This window comes from Chaetodon trifascialis, chromosome 23 (assembly GCF_039877785.1).
Source record: "Chaetodon trifascialis isolate fChaTrf1 chromosome 23, fChaTrf1.hap1, whole genome shotgun sequence".
NCBI classification, from domain to species: Eukaryota; Metazoa; Chordata; class Actinopteri; order Chaetodontiformes; family Chaetodontidae; genus Chaetodon; species Chaetodon trifascialis.
The window spans coordinates 9,002,416-9,025,322 of record NC_092078.1 but is presented as its reverse complement, the minus strand read 5'-3'; the positions used below and the strand labels follow the sequence as shown (position 1 = coordinate 9,025,322).

Below are 22,907 nucleotides of genomic sequence, written 5' to 3'. Positions count from 1 at the left end.
GGGTGCAGTCGACCAGTTGTGCAAGTCTGATCGGACTGAACTTTCAGGATGTTTTATTTGACAGTTTGAACTGAATTTTTAGATGTTTTGTGGGGGAAATTCTCCAGAAGTAGAAGAAGAGGACAAAGGGGAGTAAAAATGTGACTATTTTAATGTGCTTTTTCACTTTCAAATGCTGGAAATATTCTTGAAATGTCACAGTTTTTGTGGTGGGCTGAGGTGGAAGAGGTAATGTCTCGATCAAAGCTAACTTGACTATTGACAAGGTAGCTGACAGTCTGCAGTGTCGATCCACTTGAATGACTCAGCATTTTCCTGTGCTTCCTGAAAGGTCTCCCAGCATGCTCGCAGAGAGACTTGGTCATTGGTCAATTATTCAACCTTGGACTCATAAAACATTTTCACATCAAATGACTTAAAAAAAAAAAACCCATTAGATGGAGCTCATCTGGATTTTCACAAGTACTGGTAATTTAAGTTGTGTTTGAGTCAAAAAATGTAATACAGTTGCAGGAACGATACTTTCCACTCATATTTTAAGATGTTTGATTTGAAAGAGAGCTTGTTTTATTTATGGCTATTCTAATTATTCATTAACTCCCTCTGCTCTCTCATTCGTTTCGTTTCTATGACTCACTCTGTGCTGAGTGTATTGTCAGAGTGATTGTTATTTGGGATGCTTTAACTGTGCGCTCACCCTCATGCCCCTGGGTGCATGGAGAGCTGCTTTCTCGCCTACTCTGCTCTATGCTGGACCATCATTTCCGCTTCTCACAGTTGTAGGTTTTATGTTGTTTTCCAGTCTCATTCCCTTATGCTGAATATCAGGTATTGTACTGTCTCTGGGCCATCTGTGCACATATGATGCACTGTGATGGACTATAACACACTGGCAAGGTATGGACTGGTTATTGATTTCTCATAAAGTGGGTGCGTGTTATGTGGATCCAGTGGGACATGGACCACATCCTGCTTCACCCTTAATCCATTAGCGGTAGCCTTAGAGGGCATAGCCTGTACAAAATAGAACGTTAGTTACATCCCATAAATGCCTATTATGGAAAAGCCTTCGACGACCTCTCTGACAGTCTCAACACAAATTAAGATTAGTTTCTTATTATTCATTGCTTAACATTGCATAGTCCTATTTATTTTGTCCCATCAATGACGATGGATGCTACTTAAGTCTTGGCATAAATGCACTGTATAATGTTGGTTGGTTATTTGACTTTATAATGTATTAAAGGAGAATACTTTACCTCATTGTTGAGTCATTTTGCCATTCATGCAATGTTAATTCATTCTAAATACAAACCTTATGCTTTTGAAGCTTGCTTTAATAAAAATTTGCACTTACAGAAAAAAATGAAACAAAATAAAATACAGTATACAGGAGTTTGATTGATTGAGAGGTTATGTAAAAACACTAGGGATGCCTAAGTACCAGTGGTGGAAGAATGCAATCCACAGCAAATCATCTCATACATTTTTCAAACTGCTTAAGTACCCACAGGCTAAAAAGGCAAGGGCGCAAGTATGCAAGACAGATAGAACATACTGTTGACATAAGGTGTTTGACTGCAAATAACAGAAGACAAATGCCTTGAAATGTGTTGCTTTTTGTCTTTGCATTGTTTTTAGATATGCTTGGTGCTCATGCAAAACCATCACTTAGCGCCATGAGCTGTGGACTTTTTCTAAGCCTACTAGCAGGTGAGTCAGATTACATCACATCAATTGTTGCCTGACATGACTAACTCTATATGTATAGCCCAGCTGACGTCAGACGTGCTAACCAGATAAATCCAGACAATATTCTAGGGGGAAAAAGGTACCAAAAAGAAAATCTCTGATTATACTGTCAGATTAATCTGCAAAGCCTTGAGTCCAGCTCCCAATATAAACAGCCCTGTAATTTAATAGCCTAAAGTCAAACTGAAATTGGTATTCTCCTCACCCATTTTGTGTAAGGAAACATAAACTATGATGATACTGCAGCTATTGTGCACATTTTCCCCTTTTCTGGCACTATTTTTAAAGCTCATTCAGATAACAGAATGCCTAAAAATCTGTACATCATTTAGGAAAAACATGAAAAAAAAATCTCTGCAGAGCTTACATCCTTTAATTGTCTTCGTTCGGAAACCATAACACAACAAATACTGAAGATGAATAATTTGCACTCCTGCCACCTGAAAGGAGGCAAAAACTTCCTAGTGTTGCTATTTTAAGTTGCATAACATAGGCAGGGTAGGAATTTGGCATCAACAGCATTACTCATCTTGAAGCCTATTTTTGTCTTAATATCCTGGAGTAGAGTTCACAGAATGAATGTTTATTTGACAAATGTGCTGCTGAATCCATGCCAAAATAATCTGGACTCCTCTAATTGCAAATCAAGGATCCCAACAATACCAAGTAAATGTGGTCTTCAATATTCTGAATTGAATATTAGGCCAACAGATGGACATTTAGTCAAATTATATTAGATTTCTTTAGGGAATAGCACAGTAGGATAAACAACATGGCCATCTATTATTATTTTCGGGAGGATTATTTGGGCTTAATCTTTATTCTCTTACATGTGCTTCTGGGATCTCTGCTCTCTTTTCCTCCATTCTTCACTCCTCTCTTCTCAACACATTTTCATCTCTCACACAGCTGTCTGCCCACCTCACTTCATGGTCACATCCTCCACAGAGGTTCCTGAAATTAATCCAACAAATGCTTTGACCTCTACGGTACCATGGGTCAGTGGACTGTCAATACTGCAGCCACTCAACACGAAACATTCATCTACACCAAGAACATGGACAACACCAACAACTCCTCCCAAGAAGTCAAATATGTTTACTTCAACTACAGTAACACCATCCAGCTCTAAGAGTAAAGAGGAAACTGTAGGAGCTTCAGTAATAGCAAATGTGACTGGAGTCAAAGGAGGAACACCAGAACCAATGGAGGAAATAAATACAACACCAAAAGAGAAAAGTCAAAACATAGGCACTGCCAGTGAAGGAAATACTGTTTCACACATCACACCTGTGACTGGTTTGGATGAACCTGGCCAAACCAGTCCATCATCTGATATAACTACAAGCCACACAACTTCAGAGTCATCAGTGGTAAGCCCTGCCCCCCTGCGTTCAGAGTCCATTAAAACCACTAAGAAACAAACCACAGAACTAATTACAATGAAGAGTTCACCATTATCAGGATCTACTGCTGCAGCAAATGAAAATAATTTATCTACACTGAATGTAACCGCAGCAACAAAACAAGGTCATCCCTTCATAGCAACTGTTTCTACAGCACCATCAACCACAAGAGCAACAGAAACTACATCAGTAGAGCACGAATCCACCAAAACCTCAACACAAGCTAAAAGCTCTGAAGCAGAACAAAGAACAACAGTTATAGCTAAAAAATCCAACACATCACCAACACGAAATACCGCATCAATGACCGCAATGTCTGTGCTTACATTAACACAACCAACACTGTCTGTGGAAAAACCAATACTAACAACTGTTACATCATCATCACCAAAACAAATCATTGAATCTGCATCATCAGCATCTACTAAAACACCACCACAAACAGCTACAACATCCACAATGCACCCAACAGCGATAACACACAGAGGAGCTGTGACAGACAAGTCAAATAATGTGACGGCCGAAGTACAAAGCACAGGATCCGCAACAAATTACAGCACAACTTCAGCCACAACACAAACAGAAAATATAGCATCTGCAACACAGCTCAACACAACACCAGCTGAAACAATGCCTGTTGTAAAAGAATCCACCGCACCACTAACTACTGAAACATCTGCATCATCACAAAGTGCAACATCGTCAACATCCACGAGAGTGTCTTCACAAAGTAGTGAATCAGTGGCATTGGTATCTACCTTAACACTGACACAAAGCACTCTATTTGTAACAAATAAACTCAGTTTGCCTTCGGCAGAGGCCACAAAGTCTCCAACAACTCAGTTAATCTCAACTTTATCACAAACATCCACCACAGAGTCATCAGTAACACAGCTGCACACAACATCTGCACAAAGTGCAGCATCCATTACACCAGAATCAAAATCAATACAAGCAACACCAGCACGATCCATAGTTCCCTCAATGGACCTGACAACCACAGAAATGACACCAACTGTGGTAACACCACTCCAAACTAAAGCTAGCAAAAGAACAGAAAGGCAAACCACAATTCATGCATCACAATCAACCGAACAAAAACTACCAGATGTTGCTACAACACCAACATACAGCATGCCAGTTAAAAGAGGGTCAATAACTCTTCAAACACAGCCCACAGCATCTACAAAATCCACCCAGTTTAACACCCACACAACCAATTCACCACAATCAACGTCTCCACCACAAACTACACATCCTTTAACAAAAGAATCTCTAGAACAAAGTTCAGCAATGGTAGTTATGGCGTCAAGCCCCAAATCAACCAAAAGTCACATATCTACACCATCTGCAACAGAAACAACCAACATAACTATTCAGCCAACTGTAGCAACAGCATTTACAAGACTAACAGAAACTGTGATGTTGACAACAAATAAAAATATACAAGACAAAGCTGTATCTGTAGTAGCAGAATCAACCACAACACCACAACAAACCACTTCAACGCAAACTACATCATCTGTGCCAGCACCAACACAAACCACAACTGATCGATCAGCAGAGAGAAGATCAACACAAAGTATACCATCTGTGACATCACAAAGATCAACTTCAGCATCACTGGCAGTTGGACCGCCCACCACAAGTCACAACACAACACGAAAACACAGCACACCATCTACAAGGGAGTCAATGACTCTTCAGACACAGGCCGCAGTATCGACAAGAGCGTCATCCAAGAAATCAACCCCATATAACACACCAACAACAAATTCACCACAATCAACAACTCCAATGCAAACTACATCTTCTGTAACAGGAGAATCAAAAGAAATATTGACCAATAGACATGTATCTGTATCTACACAGTTTGAAGATTCCCTGACAGCATCCCCTACTCAATCCATACCATCTAAAACTGAAACAACCATAACAACAACACTTTCCGTACCATCTACACCATTAGCAACAGATAAACAAGACAAGGCCGAATCTGTCACAACACCACCACAAAACATTTCAACGCAAAGTACACCATCTGTGACAACGCCACCAATTACAGCATCTGTAACAACAGAGCCAGTGACATCACAAACATCAGTACTGACCGCAGCTTCAAAACAAAGCCCTGGATCAATAACAGTTCACAGTTTGCCACCAACACAAAGTGGATCAGTCCCTACACCAACACAAAATCCACTGACAACACAAACTAGAGCATCTGTGGGAGCGGTGTCTACAGCAACACCAACAGAGCTAATTTCACCGACAACAGCATCATCAAAAACATTGAAACAAACTGTACCATCACTGATAACAACACAACAAAGATCAACACAAACTAAAGTTATAACCACACCTGTCACACCACTGACCCACAGTTTAGCTTCTGCATCAGAGACAACCTCTCTGTTAACATATCTGGCAACACTATCCACAGTGGCACCAACACTATCTAAAGCATCCATGACATCTGTTAGAGAGACTACCAAGCAACCAAGAACATCATCTCCAAACTCATCAGCATCACCCATCACACCAAGTGCATCATTAAGTGCACAAACTGGTGGGCATTCCTCAGAACGTCCTGAAACATCAACCTTACAAACTACACACTCAACAGGCATCCCCTCTGCTTCACAAACACAAAGTGTCTCATTTGTCCTCAGCAAAGCATCGCACAGCACGGTGTCTTCAAACCCAACACCCCTGCTGTCCTACTCAACTGCAGAATCAGTGCATTCATCTCTTGCATCACCTCAAACAACCTTGATGTCTGTATCAACAGATGGGACATCTACCCAAAGTCCAGGAACTATTATTGTTAAGGAAAAAGTGAATGTCTCTTTAACGACTACACCAACAAACATGTCAAATACTGGCCCTGTAACAGTGCCATGCAGCTCTTTGCCATCAGCTGCAGTTCATTCTCAAGCCACCAACTCCCCAACATCAGTCTTTCAGCCTGTGACAGCAATAACAGAGTCTGCCACAGACTCAAGTTCTCCTCAGCCTTTGTCGCTTTCCTCAGATGCATCGACCCTAAATCCTGCCAATGCAACACAGCAGAACACTGATCCTACGTCTGTTCCTTTATCTGAGGGAAATACAGTCTTTTTCAAATACAGCCCCAAAATCGCTGCCGTGAGGCTCCTTGTCTTTGATTACCCAACTGTGATCCGAACCACAGTCCCAGTTTCAAATGTCTTCAATGAGGAGTAAAACGGGCCAGATCAGAACAACACAAGTGAGGTGATTACAAAAGTTTTTGTGGAATAGTTTGACATTTTGAGGAACTCCTTTATTCACTCGGATGAGAAGATTGATGCTGTGTGGTAAATATGCTCCAGCCTCCATCCCATAATAAGCAGATATATTGTATGTGATGTCACTGATTCACTTGAAGTTTCTCACACTGTATGTTAGTTTTCTTAGCTCAGCTGTCCATTGATTATGTGCAGTGAACCCTGAAGCAACCTATAGGGCGGCAGTGACGTCGACAGCATACAGTCACAAATAGATAAATCACTCAGCTGCCAGGCACTGAATGATGTCCGTAGACTTTCTTCCCACGTTTGTGGAGGTTAGGCCAGTTACACCCATGTTTCCTCCCTCTGTCTGTGTCCTTTTCAAAGATCGCACTCAAGTTTTACCATCGAAAATAATATTCCTTTCACATGATTGATATTGAAAGATATTTTTGTTCTCTATTTCCTTATATTTATTTATTTTTGTTATGCCAAGTCTTTGTTTATGGGCTCCATTGCCAATTTCCAGATCAATTAAGATTGTCATTCTTTTGTTTAGATATTGAGGTGTGACATTTTTGAGGCCCATTGGGATTTCTTATCTGATTTGGAAAATTGCTGTCTCTGGTCTCTTTGAAGTTATATCCATAGTTCTCATCTAACCACTGCTGCAGAGGTATGCCTTTATCTACTTAAACAAAGAGATTTGATTTGACTTGAGCTTTCCTTCATGCGGAGGTTTGTTCATTGACTTTCTGATGTTTTCATGATCTTATCGACTCGATTTGTGCTTGTTTTTCATTCTCCACTTAACCCAATGGTTCATTATTTTTTTTTGTTATCTAATCTTCTGAAACCAGTACCTTTTTTGTTGAGGACTTTAATTGCACTTTCAATAAATGAATTATTAATGGAAATATACTGTATGCTGTGTCATTTCATTTTTCCTTTCTTTCTATTGATGTCCACAATACCTGTAGTATCTGTTACTGTCTGATGGTAATCCCAAAAAACGTTGCGCAAGGTGATAGATAGATAGATAGATAGATAGATAGATAGATAGATAGATAGATAGATAGATAGATAGATAGATAGATAGATAGATAGATAGATAGATAGATAGATAGATAGATAGATTATCAGTCATTTCAAGGAGAAGCTTAAAGAGACTAAATTTCACAGATGGAGGCCATCAATAACAAATGCTAGTACTGGTAGTAGTGACTATTATTTATTATTTATTGTGTATTATTACTTGGACAGCTCTCAGTGACAGGTGATCCAGCTGTCTTTTGTCATCAGAAACTGACACTGCTTCACATGACAACTGAGAAGAAAGGGCGTCTCATTTTACTAAAAATTTTTCCCTTGACTTCGCTCTTCTTTGCATCTCTTCCTCAAGTCTTCAGTGTGATGGACGATGAGACAAGGAAAAGATATAACCAGTGTCTCAAGTGTGGTGAAACTTTCTTCAACACCTGCGTAAACGCTAAGAACTTGATTTTCAGGGGGGGAAAGTGCCCTATAAGACTGAGGAGCCAAGAAACTGACAGATAAACAGCTGTATCCATCCTGTATCCTGTACTTTGATAGAATATAGAAACCAAACTATGTCTTTATGCTGATATGTACATGTTTAATATACAGTATAAAGACAAAGGTCATCATCTGCAGCTTTTAAAAATCAATGGTAAGCCTTTCATTTAGTATGAAGCCTATGTTAACAACAGCAATACCTATTGTGTTCTTTAATCAGGGGGATCAAGCCACCACTTATTGATTTCAAAAAGAGGTTATTGTATGCTTCTGACACTATTAGAAACAAGTGTCTGTACCTTGCCGGGAGAAAGTAAAGAAACATGCATTGTAGAGGAACTTTGCTTTTCTGCTATAATTATCACTGCTCTCTGCCCCTGCAGCCCTTACTTTCATTAGGCTCCATTTAACTTTATGTTGATCAGCTGTTTGACAAAAACTTAGTGGAAAGTGGACTGCCGGACATTTTTATCACAAGACAAAAGGAAGGGAGTAAACTGTGAGCTAAGACAGTGGCAGGTGGCAACCTGTTATTCCTGATTTGATATTGTTCTTGTCACGACATTTCTGAAATATTTGTCATCTCTGAGTCACATGATTTTGTTGAAGTAGTGCAAACACTCAAAGAAAGTTAAATTTAGAATTTAAAATTTTATTTTTAGAAAATTATTTTCTAAAATTTATTTTTAACTAAGCTAAGTTTTACAAGCTGTCTAAATTCCACCACCACTCCTCTTTAAAACAAAGATAACTTATTGTGATAAGAAATGAATGAAACTCAAGTAGAGGTGAAACACTGGATGGAAAAGGATTATAAGAATTAGAATGTGATTTAAATTGATATATAATATTAAAAGACTCTGTTTCATAGACCATGTTAATCTTTACAAATAAGTATAACTGTGTCCTTTTTTGGCAGGGCATGGTCCTCCAGGTGGCTTGAGCTCCAACACAGCTGGGACTCATCACAATCAAGCACAGCATAAAGACTGTGGACTGCAGAGGACTCGTTAGATTGTTTCTGCTTCTTAGTGGCTAGTCCTTGTCTCTCTGTATCTTTTCTTTGTGCTCAGTGAGTTCTCCTTTACTCCTTTACAGCATCTCTGCCTCCACCTGTCTCGAGCCTCTAGTCCACAGACATCACCACCTAGTTTCAGCTGTGCCTCCACCACCACGTGCCTTCAACACTGTACTCACACCACCTAAGCTCTGTGCGCTCCAGCCTATCTCTGAGCTGCTCTCCACCTCAGTGCCTCATGCCTCACCAGCTATTCTCAGGATTCCCCAGCTACCAGTTTCCTGCATACCTGCAGTCTCCCTTCATTATCCACTCAATAAATTCCTATTTTACCCTTGCCCCTGTCTGTCATTGGGTCCAACTCCTGCCTAAACACAACACATTCCTTTGTATTTGTTGAACTTTCCAAATAAAGTGAAAGAAACAATGACTTGAACGATTTTTATATTTCCATGGTTGATTCTCCTGTCAAATCTCTGTTGCAAAGGAGTTCCACGGTACTGATATTACTAATATTACCTCAGAAGTCACAGGGTAAGAAAGGTTACACAATTAGCTACAGTGCAACAACAACAATGGGAAGAAAAAAAAAAAGAAAACATTTTGGGCTACATTTTATTATCTGATTGTACTCCCAGCACAATATACCTGATTCATTAAGTATATCTTCTAAGTACAATTAATGCTATATGATTATTGCCTTTCCAGTCTAAATAATGAATATCTGCAATGCAATGACTCACAATAACCTTTCAGTGAGGGAGAAGCGAGTGTTTTTTCTGTTCTGCAGAGTTTTTATTGTTGTTATTGCAGGTTTAAATATACGAGACAAAAATAATCTGCCTTGAATGAATACATAAGTCACAGGATCACCAACAGTGTCTGAGTGACAGGTGATCTCTTGGAGGCACAATGCGAAAAGATCACAGGGATCGACCACATAGACAAAGTCATCACTGTTATGTAACATTTAAAAATAGACCAGCAGGATACATGTCCACTGAATATCAACTGATTGGATGAAGACACTTGAGAATTAACTCTTCCTAAACAAGACAAACCTAATCATAAACGGTAATCTAACATTAATGCTCAGCTTTAACCTGTCACCATAAATAGGCTAGTTCTTGTCCACAATGTAATGCTTAGTAGAACATAGGAGAGGTGCCTTTCACATCATTTAGATAAAGCCTACTGAGCTTTAATCACCCTCTCATGGAATGGCTGATTTTCTATAATGATAAGATCATGTGGGGAAAAATGTAATTTCAGGTGATCAGCATCACTCATTTGACAGTTAAGGCACACTGCTCTTGTACATTTTTCTCAAAATATTATATATTTGTTCTCAAAATCAAATTTTTCCCCTAAATATGGCTTTAATACTCCGTCATACGGTTGTCAAGTATTTAAAAGACCTTTTAATGTAATTTTAATTGGATGAATCATGTAGAAACTCCATAAATGACCTGCAGCTTTACTTGTCTTTACAACAATATGATGCAATTGTTAACTTGAAAATAGTTTATTTTCCACTGACACTGAGATTGGAAGATAGATATTCACCATTTATGAAATATACAAATTTTATACTGGGTCGTATTGATGTCATGGATTTGCACTTACTCATATTTTAAGGAAATGAATCTGAAATGCTTTCTGTTTGAGTTCTCCATATAAACATTGTTTTGTATTTTAACTGTATCATCTATATACAGATTTACAACAATACCCCCAAATGTCACGTGTGATATGCATTCAACATGCAATTCCTTAATAAAACTACTGTTTTTTAACTTTGCTTGCAGTTCTCCCTGTTATACCATTTCATGAAAATTGTATTTGTTTATCATAACTTGCAACACTGGTGGAACATCTTTCAGTATTCACATAGGTCAAATGTACCAACAACTTATTTCACAAGACAAAAGAAGGGAGTGTGTCATGGTATTGAGCCAAGAAAATGACAGACTGACAGATGGAATTTTGTATCCAATAGTTGGTTTTTCTTCATCATTAAGGCGTCACAAGATTTCGGAAAATGAATCACTTATGAGTCACGTTATTAGTCACGTTATAGCATTTATACCATTTCAATACATAGAGACCTGAATAGTTATAAAAAGACACAAAAATAAAGCAGAAAGAAAAGGATAATTTAAAACTTTTCATCAAATATGTTTTCATTTTTCAGTCTCTATGAAAACTTTTCTACATTATATACTGTGTGTGTCTGTATGTTAAATGTTTGTGTGCTTAGTTTTTTATTGTACCAATAAACTCTTTCAAATTGTTCATGCATTTCTTCTTCATTATAATTTCTGTGTCATTCTCACACATTCTCACATATAGAAAGTCATACATGATTGTCATATAAATTACTGGCATTTTTTGCTGTAAAATCTTGCTTCAGTGGTTCCTCTTGAATTCCTCTTCCTGATTTGAATTAAAAGTGCTATAATTTAGTTTCCTATCTCCATTATTATGGCACATGTAGTTTTTCTCCCCCTGTCCATTTTTTCCATGATCCCTATCAAGCAAGCGAGTGCAATCCATTCTTTGTGATTTCACCCTGAAAAGTATTCAAATAATGATTGAAAGTAATTTGCAGATTCAGTACTGCATACTCAAAAAATTATTTGTTCTATCTAAAACACAATTGGGCATTAGTACAAGGAACAAAAACACATCACATTAAGTTGTGATTATAGTAATTGTTTCAATTTTTTAATATACTGATGTTGCACAGGATCATATTGAGATCATGGACTAATGAAGAAATGAAACAGATATTTTTCTTTTGATGTGTCCATATAAACATTATTGTTATGTATTCTAACTGTATTGTATCATCTATTTTCACTGATGATAACTCCATATATCATATACAGTTTTCACAATCATATTACTGTTTGCTTTTCTTGCATTTCTCTTCACTTCATTACCATTTCACTAAAACTCTAGACTTATTTCTTTGTCATAACTCACTGTCACAGTGGTGGAACTTCTTTCAACATTCACACAGGTAGAATACACTTGCAACAAAAGAAGGGAGTGTGCCATGTTACTGAGCCAAGAAAATGACAGATTGATGAATTCTGTATTTTGTGATTTGGGTTTGTGCATTGCTATGGTGTCACAACATTTCAGAAAAAAATCTTGCCTATATGTCCTCTAAGTGCTTTACAAAAGCATCTTAGAAGTACCGTGACCGGGATGAATGAGAATCTTCACAGACATACCCGTGTGTCACGTCATTAGCCTTTACTCTGTTCCTGTATATATAGGCCTTAATATATGTGGACTGTCACAAAACGTGAGAGGTTGACAGCATCACAGAGGTGACCTGGGCTGAATTAGAAAACAATGAAATAGTTCAAAGTCTAAAGTAGATTGAAGGAGGACATTTATAACTTTTCACCAACTGTCTTTTCATTTTGGGTAAGTTTGTTTTAATAACAGAAAAAGTAATGATTCTAATAAGCAGTAATTGTCATACAAATGCTTTGGCCAAGCAGCATGTGAGTGTAAGTCTGTGTAATGTTTGATTTATAGATTCAAAGGCTTCAAAGAATCCAAAGACAAGATGGGTGTTGGATGGACCATATCAATTTTGTTGATTCTAACAGGTAAGCTGAGTGATGCTAAACTGATTTCCTTTGTGCTAGTGTCTTGATTTAAGATAATGGAAGAGGTGCAGAGAATGACACAAAATAAAGATTAGGCGGAGTTCTCTCCTATCAAATATTTCTTGTAGTAAACACATTTGGGTCTAGTAGTTCCCTGATATCACAATCAATTCCCAATAAATAGACTGCGTTTTAGTAATGTTCTATGTGGCAAAAGGTTACCTACAGTTTAATGTGCCTTGTTCACTCATTTAAAACAATGGTTAAATATTTTAGACTTCATCCAAAGCATAATTTTATATATTTTAATATATATTTAATATGATATGTATATCATCAGGAATGTCATGCCTTTGAGAAGTAAAATATTAGTTATTTGAAAAATCAGTTTGAACATAAAACCACTCTTCACCTTGTGTAGTTGCAATGGATTTGGCAAAAACTGTGACAACAACAACAATTCCTGCTTCACTGGCAACAAAAACAACACCTGAAGAGAAAACAACATCAGTATTAGCAACACATACTGTCACAAAAATGGCAGAAACAACACCTATCATGACAGCGGTGGCAACAATGACACCCGCAAATACAGCAAAACAAGTGTCGACAACTGTTATTACAACACCTCAAACAACAACGATTGCAATGACATCTCCTATGACAGCAACTGTAGCACCAACGACAAGTGTTTCGACAACAACTGCAGCAACAACTCCTACTGTGACAAAAAAGATGGCACCACAGACACCTGCTTCAATAAAGGAGGCAAAGGCAACACCCTCAATGATGACAACTGCAAAAACTACAAAATCTGCAATGACAACAACTGTGGTACCAACAACACCTGCTGCAACATCAACTGAAGCAACAAAAACAAAAACTGTGACAATCACTGACTTCAAAACAACGTTGGCACCAACAACACCTGTGTCAACAAGTGCATCAACAACAACATCTTTGCTTACAACAAGTGGTGAAACTATGAATGCTGATATGACAAAAATTGTAGTGCCAGCAACACATGCTTCAACAACTGCAGTTAAAACCAGTGCAGGAACAATGAAGCCCAGGACAGCAACAACTGTTGTCACGACACCTTTATCCACAGCAAGTGTGGCACCAACAAAAACTGCTGTGACAACAACAGTGCCAACAACATCTGTGACTGAAACTACAACCCATGTCATAACAACAACCATGAAAGCAATAACACCTGCTTCAACAACTCCAGTAACAACCACTGCACAAACTACAAAGCCGACGACAGCAAAAATTGATACCACGACGCCTGCTTCTACATCAACTGTGGCACTAACAGCAATTCCATCAACAACTGCTGTGAAAACAACAGTGCCAACAACAACACCATTGGTGACTGAAACTACAACACGTGACAAAACAACAACCATGGGACCAACAACACCTGCTTCAGCAACTGAAGTAACAACTGGTGCAGGAACAATGAAGACAAAGACAGAAACAACTGTTGCCACGACACCTGTTTCCACATCATCTGTGGCACCAACAACAACTGCTGTGACAACAACAGTGCCAACAACACCACCTTCAGTGACTGAAACTACAACACCTGTCATAACAACAACCATGGTACCGACAACACCTGCTTCAACAACTGCAGTAACAACCAGTGCAGGAATGATGAAGCCGAGGACAGCAACGACTGTTGCCACGAAACCTGTATCCACAACAAGTGTGGCACCAACAACAACTGCTGTGACAACAATAGTCCAAACAACAACACCGTCGTTGATTGAAACTACATCCCATGTCATAACAACAACCATGAAAGCAATAGCTCCTGCTTCAATAACTCAAGTAACAAGCACTGCACAAACTACAAAGCCTACAACAGCAAAAATTGATGCCACGAAACCTGTTTCTACATCACCTGTGGCACCAACAGCAATTCCATCAACAACTGCGGTGAAAACAACAGTGACAACAACACCACCTTCGGTGACTGAAATTACAACACCTGTCATAATGACAAACATGGGACTGACAACACCTGCTTCAACAACTGCAGTAGCAACCAGTGCGGAAACTACAAAGCCTACCATGGCAACAACTGTTACCACGACACCTGTATCCACAACAAATGTGGCACCAGCAACAACTGCTGTGAAAACAACAGTGCCAACACCATCGGGGACTGAAACTACAACACGTGTCATAACAACAACCAGTGGACCGACAACGCCTGCTTCAACAACTGCAGGAACAACTAGTGCAGGAACAATGAAGCCTGGGACAGCCACAACTGTTGTCACAACACCTAAATCCACAGAAAGTGTGGCATCAACAACAACTGCTGTGAAAACAACAGTGCCAACACCTTCGTTGACTGAATCTACAACCCATGTCATAACAACCATGAAAACAATAGCACCTGCTTCAACAACTCAAGTAACAAGCACTGCACAAAATACAAAGCCTACGACAGCAAAAATTGATGCCACGGCACCTGTTTCTACATCTACTGTGGCACCAAAAGCAATTCCATCAACAACTGCTGTGAAAACAACAGTGCCAACAACAACACCTTCGGTGACTGAAACTACAACACCTGTCATGACAACAACCATGGGACCGACAACACCTGCTTCAACAACTGCAGTCACAACCACTGCAGGAACAATGAAGCCGAGGACAGCAACAACTGTTGCCACAACACCTAAATCCACAGCAAGTGTGGCACCAACAACAACTGCTGTGACAACAACAGTGCCAACAACACCACCTTCGGTGACTGAAATTACAACACCTGTCATAACAACAAACATGGGACTGACAACACCTGCTTCAACAACTGCAGTAGCAACCAGTGCGGAAACTACAAAGCCTACCATGGCAACAACTGTTACCACGACACCTGTATCCACAACAAATGTGGCACCAGCAACAACTGCTGTGAAAACAACAGTGCCAACACCATCGGTGACTGAAACTACAACACGTGTCATAACAACAACCAGTGGACCAACAACGCCTGCTTCAACAACTGCAGGAACAACTAGTGCAGGAACAATGAAGCCTGGGACAGCCACAACTGTTGTCACAACACCTAAATCCACAGAAAGTGTGGCATCAACAACAACTGCTGTGAAAACAACAGTGCCAACACCTTCGTTGACTGAATCTACAACCCATGTCATAACAACAACCATGAAAACAATAGCACCTGCTTCAACAACTCAAGTAACAAGCACTGCACAAAATACAAAGCCTACGACAGCAAAAATTGATGCCACGACACCTGTTTCTACATCTACTGTGGCACCAAAAGCAATTCCATCAACAACTGCTGTGAAAACAACAGTGCCAACAACAACACCTTCGATGACTGAAACTACAACACCTGTCATGACAACAACCATGGGACCGACAACACCTGCTTCAACAACTGCAGTCACAACCACTGCAGGAACAATGAAGCCGAGGACAGCAACAACTGTTGCCACAACACCTAAATCCACAGCAAGTGTGGCACCAACAACAACTGCTGTGACAACAACAGTGCCAACAACAACACCATCGGTGACTGAAACTACAACCCATGTCATAACAACAACCATGAAAGCAATAACACCTGCTTCAACAACTCCAGTAACAACCACTGCACAAACTACAAAGCCTACGACAGCAAAAATTGATGCCACGGCACTTGTTTCTACGTCAACTGTGGCACCAACAGCAATTCCATCAACAACTGCTTTGGAAACAACAGTGCCAACAACAACACCATCGGTGACTGAAACTACAACACGTGTCATAACAACAACCATGGGACCGACAACACCTGCTTCAACAACTGCAGTAACAACCAGTGCAGGAACAATGAAGCCTAGGACAGCAACAACTGTTGCCACGGCACCTGTATCCACCACAAGTGTGGCACCAACAACAACTGCTGTGACAACAACAGTGCCAACAACAACACCTTCGCTGACTGAAACTACAACCCATGTCATAACAACAACCATGAAAGCAATAGCTCCTGCTTCAACAACTCAACTAACAAGCGCTGCACAAAATACAAAGCCTACGACAGCAAAAATTGATACCACGACACCTTTTTCTACATCAACTGTGGCACCAACAGCAATTCCATCAACAACTGCTGTGAAAACAACAGTGCCAACAACAACACCGTTCGTGACTGAAACTACAACACCTGTCATGACAACAACCACGGGACCAACAACACCTGCTTCAACAACACCAGTAACAACCACTGCACAAACTACACATCCTACGAAAGCAAAAATTGATGCCACGACACCTGTTTCCACATCATCTGTGGCACCAACAACAACTGCTGTGAAAGCAACAGCGCCAACACCATCGGTGACTGAAACTACAACCCATGTCATAACAACAACCATGAAAGCAAAAACACCTGCTTCAACAACTCCAGTAACAAGCACTGCGCAAACTACAAAGCCTAAGACAGCAAAAATTGATGCCACGACACCTTCTTCTACGTCAACTGTGGCACCAACAGCAATTCCATCAACAACTGCTGTGAAAACAACAGCGCCAACAACACCGTTGGTGACTGAAACTACAACACCTGTCATGATAACAACCATGGGACCGACAACACCTGCTTCAACAACACCAGTAACAACCACTGCACAAACTACATATCCTATGACAGCAAAAATTGATGCCACGACACCTGTTTCCACATCATCTGTGGCACCAACAGCAATTCCATCAACAACTGCTGTGAAAACAACAGTGCCAACAACAACACCATTGGTGACTGAAACTACAACACCTGTCATGACAACAACCATGGGACCAACAACACCTGCTTCAACAACTGCAGTAACATCCACTGCACAAACTACAAAGCCTACGACAGCAAAAATTGATGCCACGACACCTGTTTCTACGTCAACTGTGGCACCAACAGCAATTCCATCAACAACTGCTGTGAAAACAACAGTGCCAACAACAACACCATTGGTGACTGAAACTACAACACCTGTCATGACAACAACCATGGGACCAACAACACCTGCTTCAACAACTGCAGTAACAACCACTGCACAAACTACATATCCTATGACAGCAAAAATTGATGCCACAACACCTGTTTCCACATCATCTGTGGCACCAACCGCAATTACATCAACAACTGCTGTGAAAACAACAGTGCCAACAACAACACCGTTGGTGACTGAAACTACAACACCTGTCATAACAACAACCATGGGACCAACAACACCTGCTTCAACAACACCAGTAACAACCACTGCACAAACTACACATCCTATGAAAGCAAAAATTGATGCCACGAAACCTGTATCCACAACAAGTGTGGCACCAACAACAACTGCTGTGACAACAATAGTCCAAACAACAACACCGTCGTTGATTGAAACTACATCCCATGTCATAACAACAACCATGAGAGCAATAGCTCCTGCTTCAATAACTCAAGTAACAAGCACTGCACAAACTACAAAGCCTACAACAGCAAAAATTGATGCCACGAAACCTGTTTCTACATCACCTGTGGCACCAACAGCAATTCCATCAACAACTGCGGTGAAAACAACAGTGACAACAACACCACCTTCGGTGACTGAAATTACAACACCTGTCATAACAACAAACATGGGACTGACAACACCTGCTTCAACAACTGCAGTAGCAACCAGTGCGGAAACTACAAAGTCTACCATGGCAACAACTGTTACCACGACACCTGTATCCACAACAAATGTGGCACCAGCAACAACTGCTGTGAAAACAACAGTGCCAACACCATCGGTGACTGAAACTACAACACGTGTCATAACAACAACCAGTGGACCGACAACGCCTGCTTCAACAACTGCAGGAACAACTAGTGCAGGAACAATGAAGCCTGGGACAGCCACAACTGTTGTCACAACACCTAAATCCACAGAAAGTGTGGCATCAACAACAACTGCTGTGAAAACAACAGTGCCAACACCTTCGTTGACTGAATCTACAACCCATGTCATAACAACAACCATGAAAACAATAGCACCTGCTTCAACAACTCAAGTAACAAGCACTGCACAAAATACAAAGCCTACGACAGCAAAAATTGATGCCACGACACCTGTTTCTACATCTACTGTGGCACCAAAAGCAATTCCATCAACAACTGCTGTGAAAACAACAGTGCCAACAACAACACCGTTGGTGACTGAAACTACAACACCTGTCATGACAACACCTGCTTCAACAACTCCGGTAACAACCACTGCACAAACTACAAAGCCTACTACAGCAAAAATTGATGCCACGACACCTGTTTCCACATCAGCTGTGGCACCAACAACAACTGCTGTGAAAACAACAGTGCCAACACCGTCGGTGACTGAAACTACAACCCATGTCATAACAACAACCATGAAAGCAATAACACCTGCTTCAACAACTGCAGTAACAACCACTGCACAAACTACAAAGTCTACGACAGCAAAAATTGATGCTACGACACCTGTTTCTACGTCAACTGTGGCACCAACTGCAATTCCATCAACAACTGCTGTGAAAACAACAGTGCCAACAACACCTTTGGTGACTGAAACTACAACACCTGTCATGACAACAACCATGGGACCAACAACACCTGCTTCAACAACACCAATAACAACCACTGCACAAACTACACATCCTATGAAAGCAAAAATTGATGCCACGGCACCTGTTTCCACATCATCTGTGGCACCAACAACAACTGCTGTGAAAACAACAGTGCCAACACCATCGGTGACTGAAACTACAACCCATGTCATAACAACAACCATGAAAGCAAAAACACCTGCTTCAACAACTCAAGTAACAAGTACTGTGCAAACTACAAAGCCTACGACAGCAAAAATTGATGCCACGACACCTGCTTCTACGTCAACTGTGGCACCAACAGCAATTCCATCAACAACTGCTGTGAAAACAACAGCGCCAACAACACCGTTGGTGACTGAAACTACAACACCTGTCATGATAACAACCATGGGACTGACAACACTTGCTTCAACAACTGCAGTAACATCCACTGCACAAACTACAAAGCCTACGACAGCAAAAATTGACGCCACGACACCTGTTTCTACATCAACTGTGGCACCAACAGCAATTCCATCAACAACTGCTGTGAAAACAACAGTGCCAACAACAACACCGTTGGTGACTGAAACTACAACACCTGTCATAACAACAACCATGGGCCCGACAACACCTGCTTCAACAACTGCAGTAACAACCAGTGCAGGAACAATGAAGCCTAGAACAGCAACAACTGTTGCCACGACACCTAAATCCCCAGCAAGTCTGGCACCAACAACAGCTACTGTGAAAACAACAGTGCCAACAACAACACCTTCGGTGACTGAAACTGCAATACCTTCCATAACAACAACCATGGTACCAGTAACACCTGCTTCAACAACTGCAGTAACAACCAGTGTGGAAACTACAAAGCCTACCATGGCAACAACTGTTGTCACGACACCTGTATCCACAATAAGTGTAGCACCAACAACAACTGCTGTGAAAACAACAGTGCCAACAACAACACCTTCGCTGACTGAAACTACAACACGTGTCATAACAACAACCAGTGGACCGAAAACACCTGCTTCAACAACTGCAGTAACAAGCACTGCACAACCTACAAAGCCTACGACAGCAAAAATTGATGCCACGACACCTGTTTCTACATCAACTGTGTCACCAACAGCAATTCCATCAACAACTGCTGTGAAAACAACAGTACCAACAACAACACCTTTGGTGACTGAAACTACAACACCTGTCATGACAACAACCATGGGACCGACAATACCTGCTTCAACAACTGCAGTCACAACCACTGCAGGAACAATGAAGCCGAGGACAGCAACAACTGTTGCCACAACACCTAAATCCACAGCAAGTGTGGCACCAACAACAACTGCTGTGACAACAACAGTGCCAACAACCCATGTCATAACAACAACCATGAAAGCAATAACACCTGCTTCAACAACTCCAGTAACAAGCACTGCACAAACTACAAAGCCTACGACGGCAAAAATTGATACCACGACACCTGTTTCTACGTCAACTGTGGCACCAACAGCAATTCCATCAACAACTGCTTTGGAAACAACAGTGCCAACAACAACACCATCGTTGACTGAAACTACAACACGTGTCATAACAACAACCATGGGACCGACGACACCTGCTTCAACAACTGCAGTAACAACCAGTGCAGGAACAATGAAGCCTAGGACAGCAACAACTGTTGCCACGACACCTGTATCCACCACAAGTGTGGCACCAACAACAACTGCTGTGACAACAACAGTGCCAACAACAACACCGTCGCTGACTGAAACTACAACCCATGTCATAACAACAACCATGAAAGCAATAGCTCCTGCTTCAACAACTCAGCTAACAAGCACTGCACAAAATACAAAGCCTACGACAGCAAAAATTGATACCACGACACCTGTTTCTACATCAACTGTGGCACCAACAGCAATTCCATCAACAACTGCTGTGAAAACAACAGTGCCAACAACAACACCGTTGGTGACTGAAACTACAACACCTGTCATGATAACAACCATGGGACTGACAAAACGTGCTTCAACAACTACAGTAACAACCACTGCACAAACTACAAAGCCTACGACAGCAAAAATTGATGCCACGACACCTGTTTCTACATCAACTGTGGCACCAACTGCAATTCCATCAACAACTGCTGTGAAAACAACAGTGCCAACAACAACACCGTTGGTGACTGAAACTACAACACCTGTCATGACAACAACCATGGGACCGACAACACCTGCTTCAACAACTGCAGTCACAACCACTGCAGGAACAATGAAGCCGAGGACAGCAACAACTGTTGCCACAACACCTAAATCCACAGCAAGTGTGGCACCAACAACAACTGCTGTGACAACAACAGTGCCAACAACAACACCATCGGTGACTGAAACTACAACCCATGTCATAACAACAACCATGAAAACAATAGCACCTGCTTCAACAACTCAAGTAACAAGCACTGCACAAAATACAAAGCCTACGACAGCAAAAATTGATGCCACGACACCTGTTTCTACATCTACTGTAGCACCAAAAGCAATTCCATCAACAACTGCTGTGACAACAATAGTCCAAACAACAACACCGTCGTTGATTGAAACTACGTCCCATGTCATAACAACAACCATGAAAGCAATAGCTCCTGCTTCAATAACTCAAGTAACAAGCACTGCACAAACTACAAAGCCTACAACAGCAAAAATTGATGCCACGAAACCTGTTTCTACATCACCTGTGGCACCAACAGCAATTCCATCAACAACTGCGGTGAAAACAACAGTGACAACAACACCACCTTCGGTGACTGAAATTACAACACCTGTCATAACAACAAACATGGGACTGACAACACCTGCTTCAACAACTGCAGTAGCAACCAGTGCGGAAACTACAAAGCCTACCATGGCAACAACTGTTACCACGACACCTGTATCCACAACAAATGTGGCACCAGCAACAACTGCTGTGAAAACAACAGTGCCAACACCATCGGTGACTGAAACTACAACACGTGTCATAACAACAACCAGTGGACCGACAACGCCTGCTTCAACAACTGCAGGAACAACTAGTGCAGGAACAATGAAGCCTGGGACAGCCACAACTGTTGTCACAACACCTAAATCCACAGAAAGTGTGGCATCAACAACAACTGCTGTGAAAACAACAGTGCCAACACCTTCGTTGACTGAATCTACAACCCATGTCATAACAACAACCATGAAAACAATAGCACCTGCTTCAACAACTCAAGTAACAAGCACTGCACAAAATACAAAGCCTACGACAGCAAAAATTGATGCCACGACACCTGTTTCTACATCTACTGTGGCACCAAAAGCAATTCCATCAACAACTGCTGTGAAAACAACAGTGCCAACAACAACACCGTTGGTGACTGAAACTACAACACCTGTCATGACAACACCTGCTTCAACAACTCCGGTAACAACCACTGCACAAACTACAAAGCCTACTACAGCAAAAATTGATGCCACGACACCTGTTTCCACATCATCTGTGGCACCAACAACAACTGCTGTGAAAACAACAGTGCCAACACCGTCGGTGACTGAAACTACAACCCATGTCATAACAACAACCATGAAAGCAATAACACCTGCTTCAACAACTGCAGTAACAACCACTGCACAAACTACAAAGTCTACGACAGCAAAAATTGATGCTACGA

General features: G+C 40.9%; 1 protein-coding gene across 1 annotated transcript; it reads left to right on the top strand.

Moving 5' to 3' along the window:
- The first annotated feature begins 4,692 nt into the window (after window positions 1–4,692).
- Window positions 4,693–13,458, top strand: LOC139351796 (uncharacterized). Its single transcript, XM_070993800.1, has 2 exons — window positions 4,693–5,935; window positions 13,137–13,458. The coding sequence occupies exons 1-2, from the start codon at window positions 4,854–4,856 to the stop codon at window positions 13,456–13,458; spliced, it is 1,404 nt and encodes a 467-aa protein (XP_070849901.1). The 5' UTR covers window positions 4,693–4,853.
- The last annotated feature ends 9,449 nt before the right edge of the window (window positions 13,459–22,907 follow it).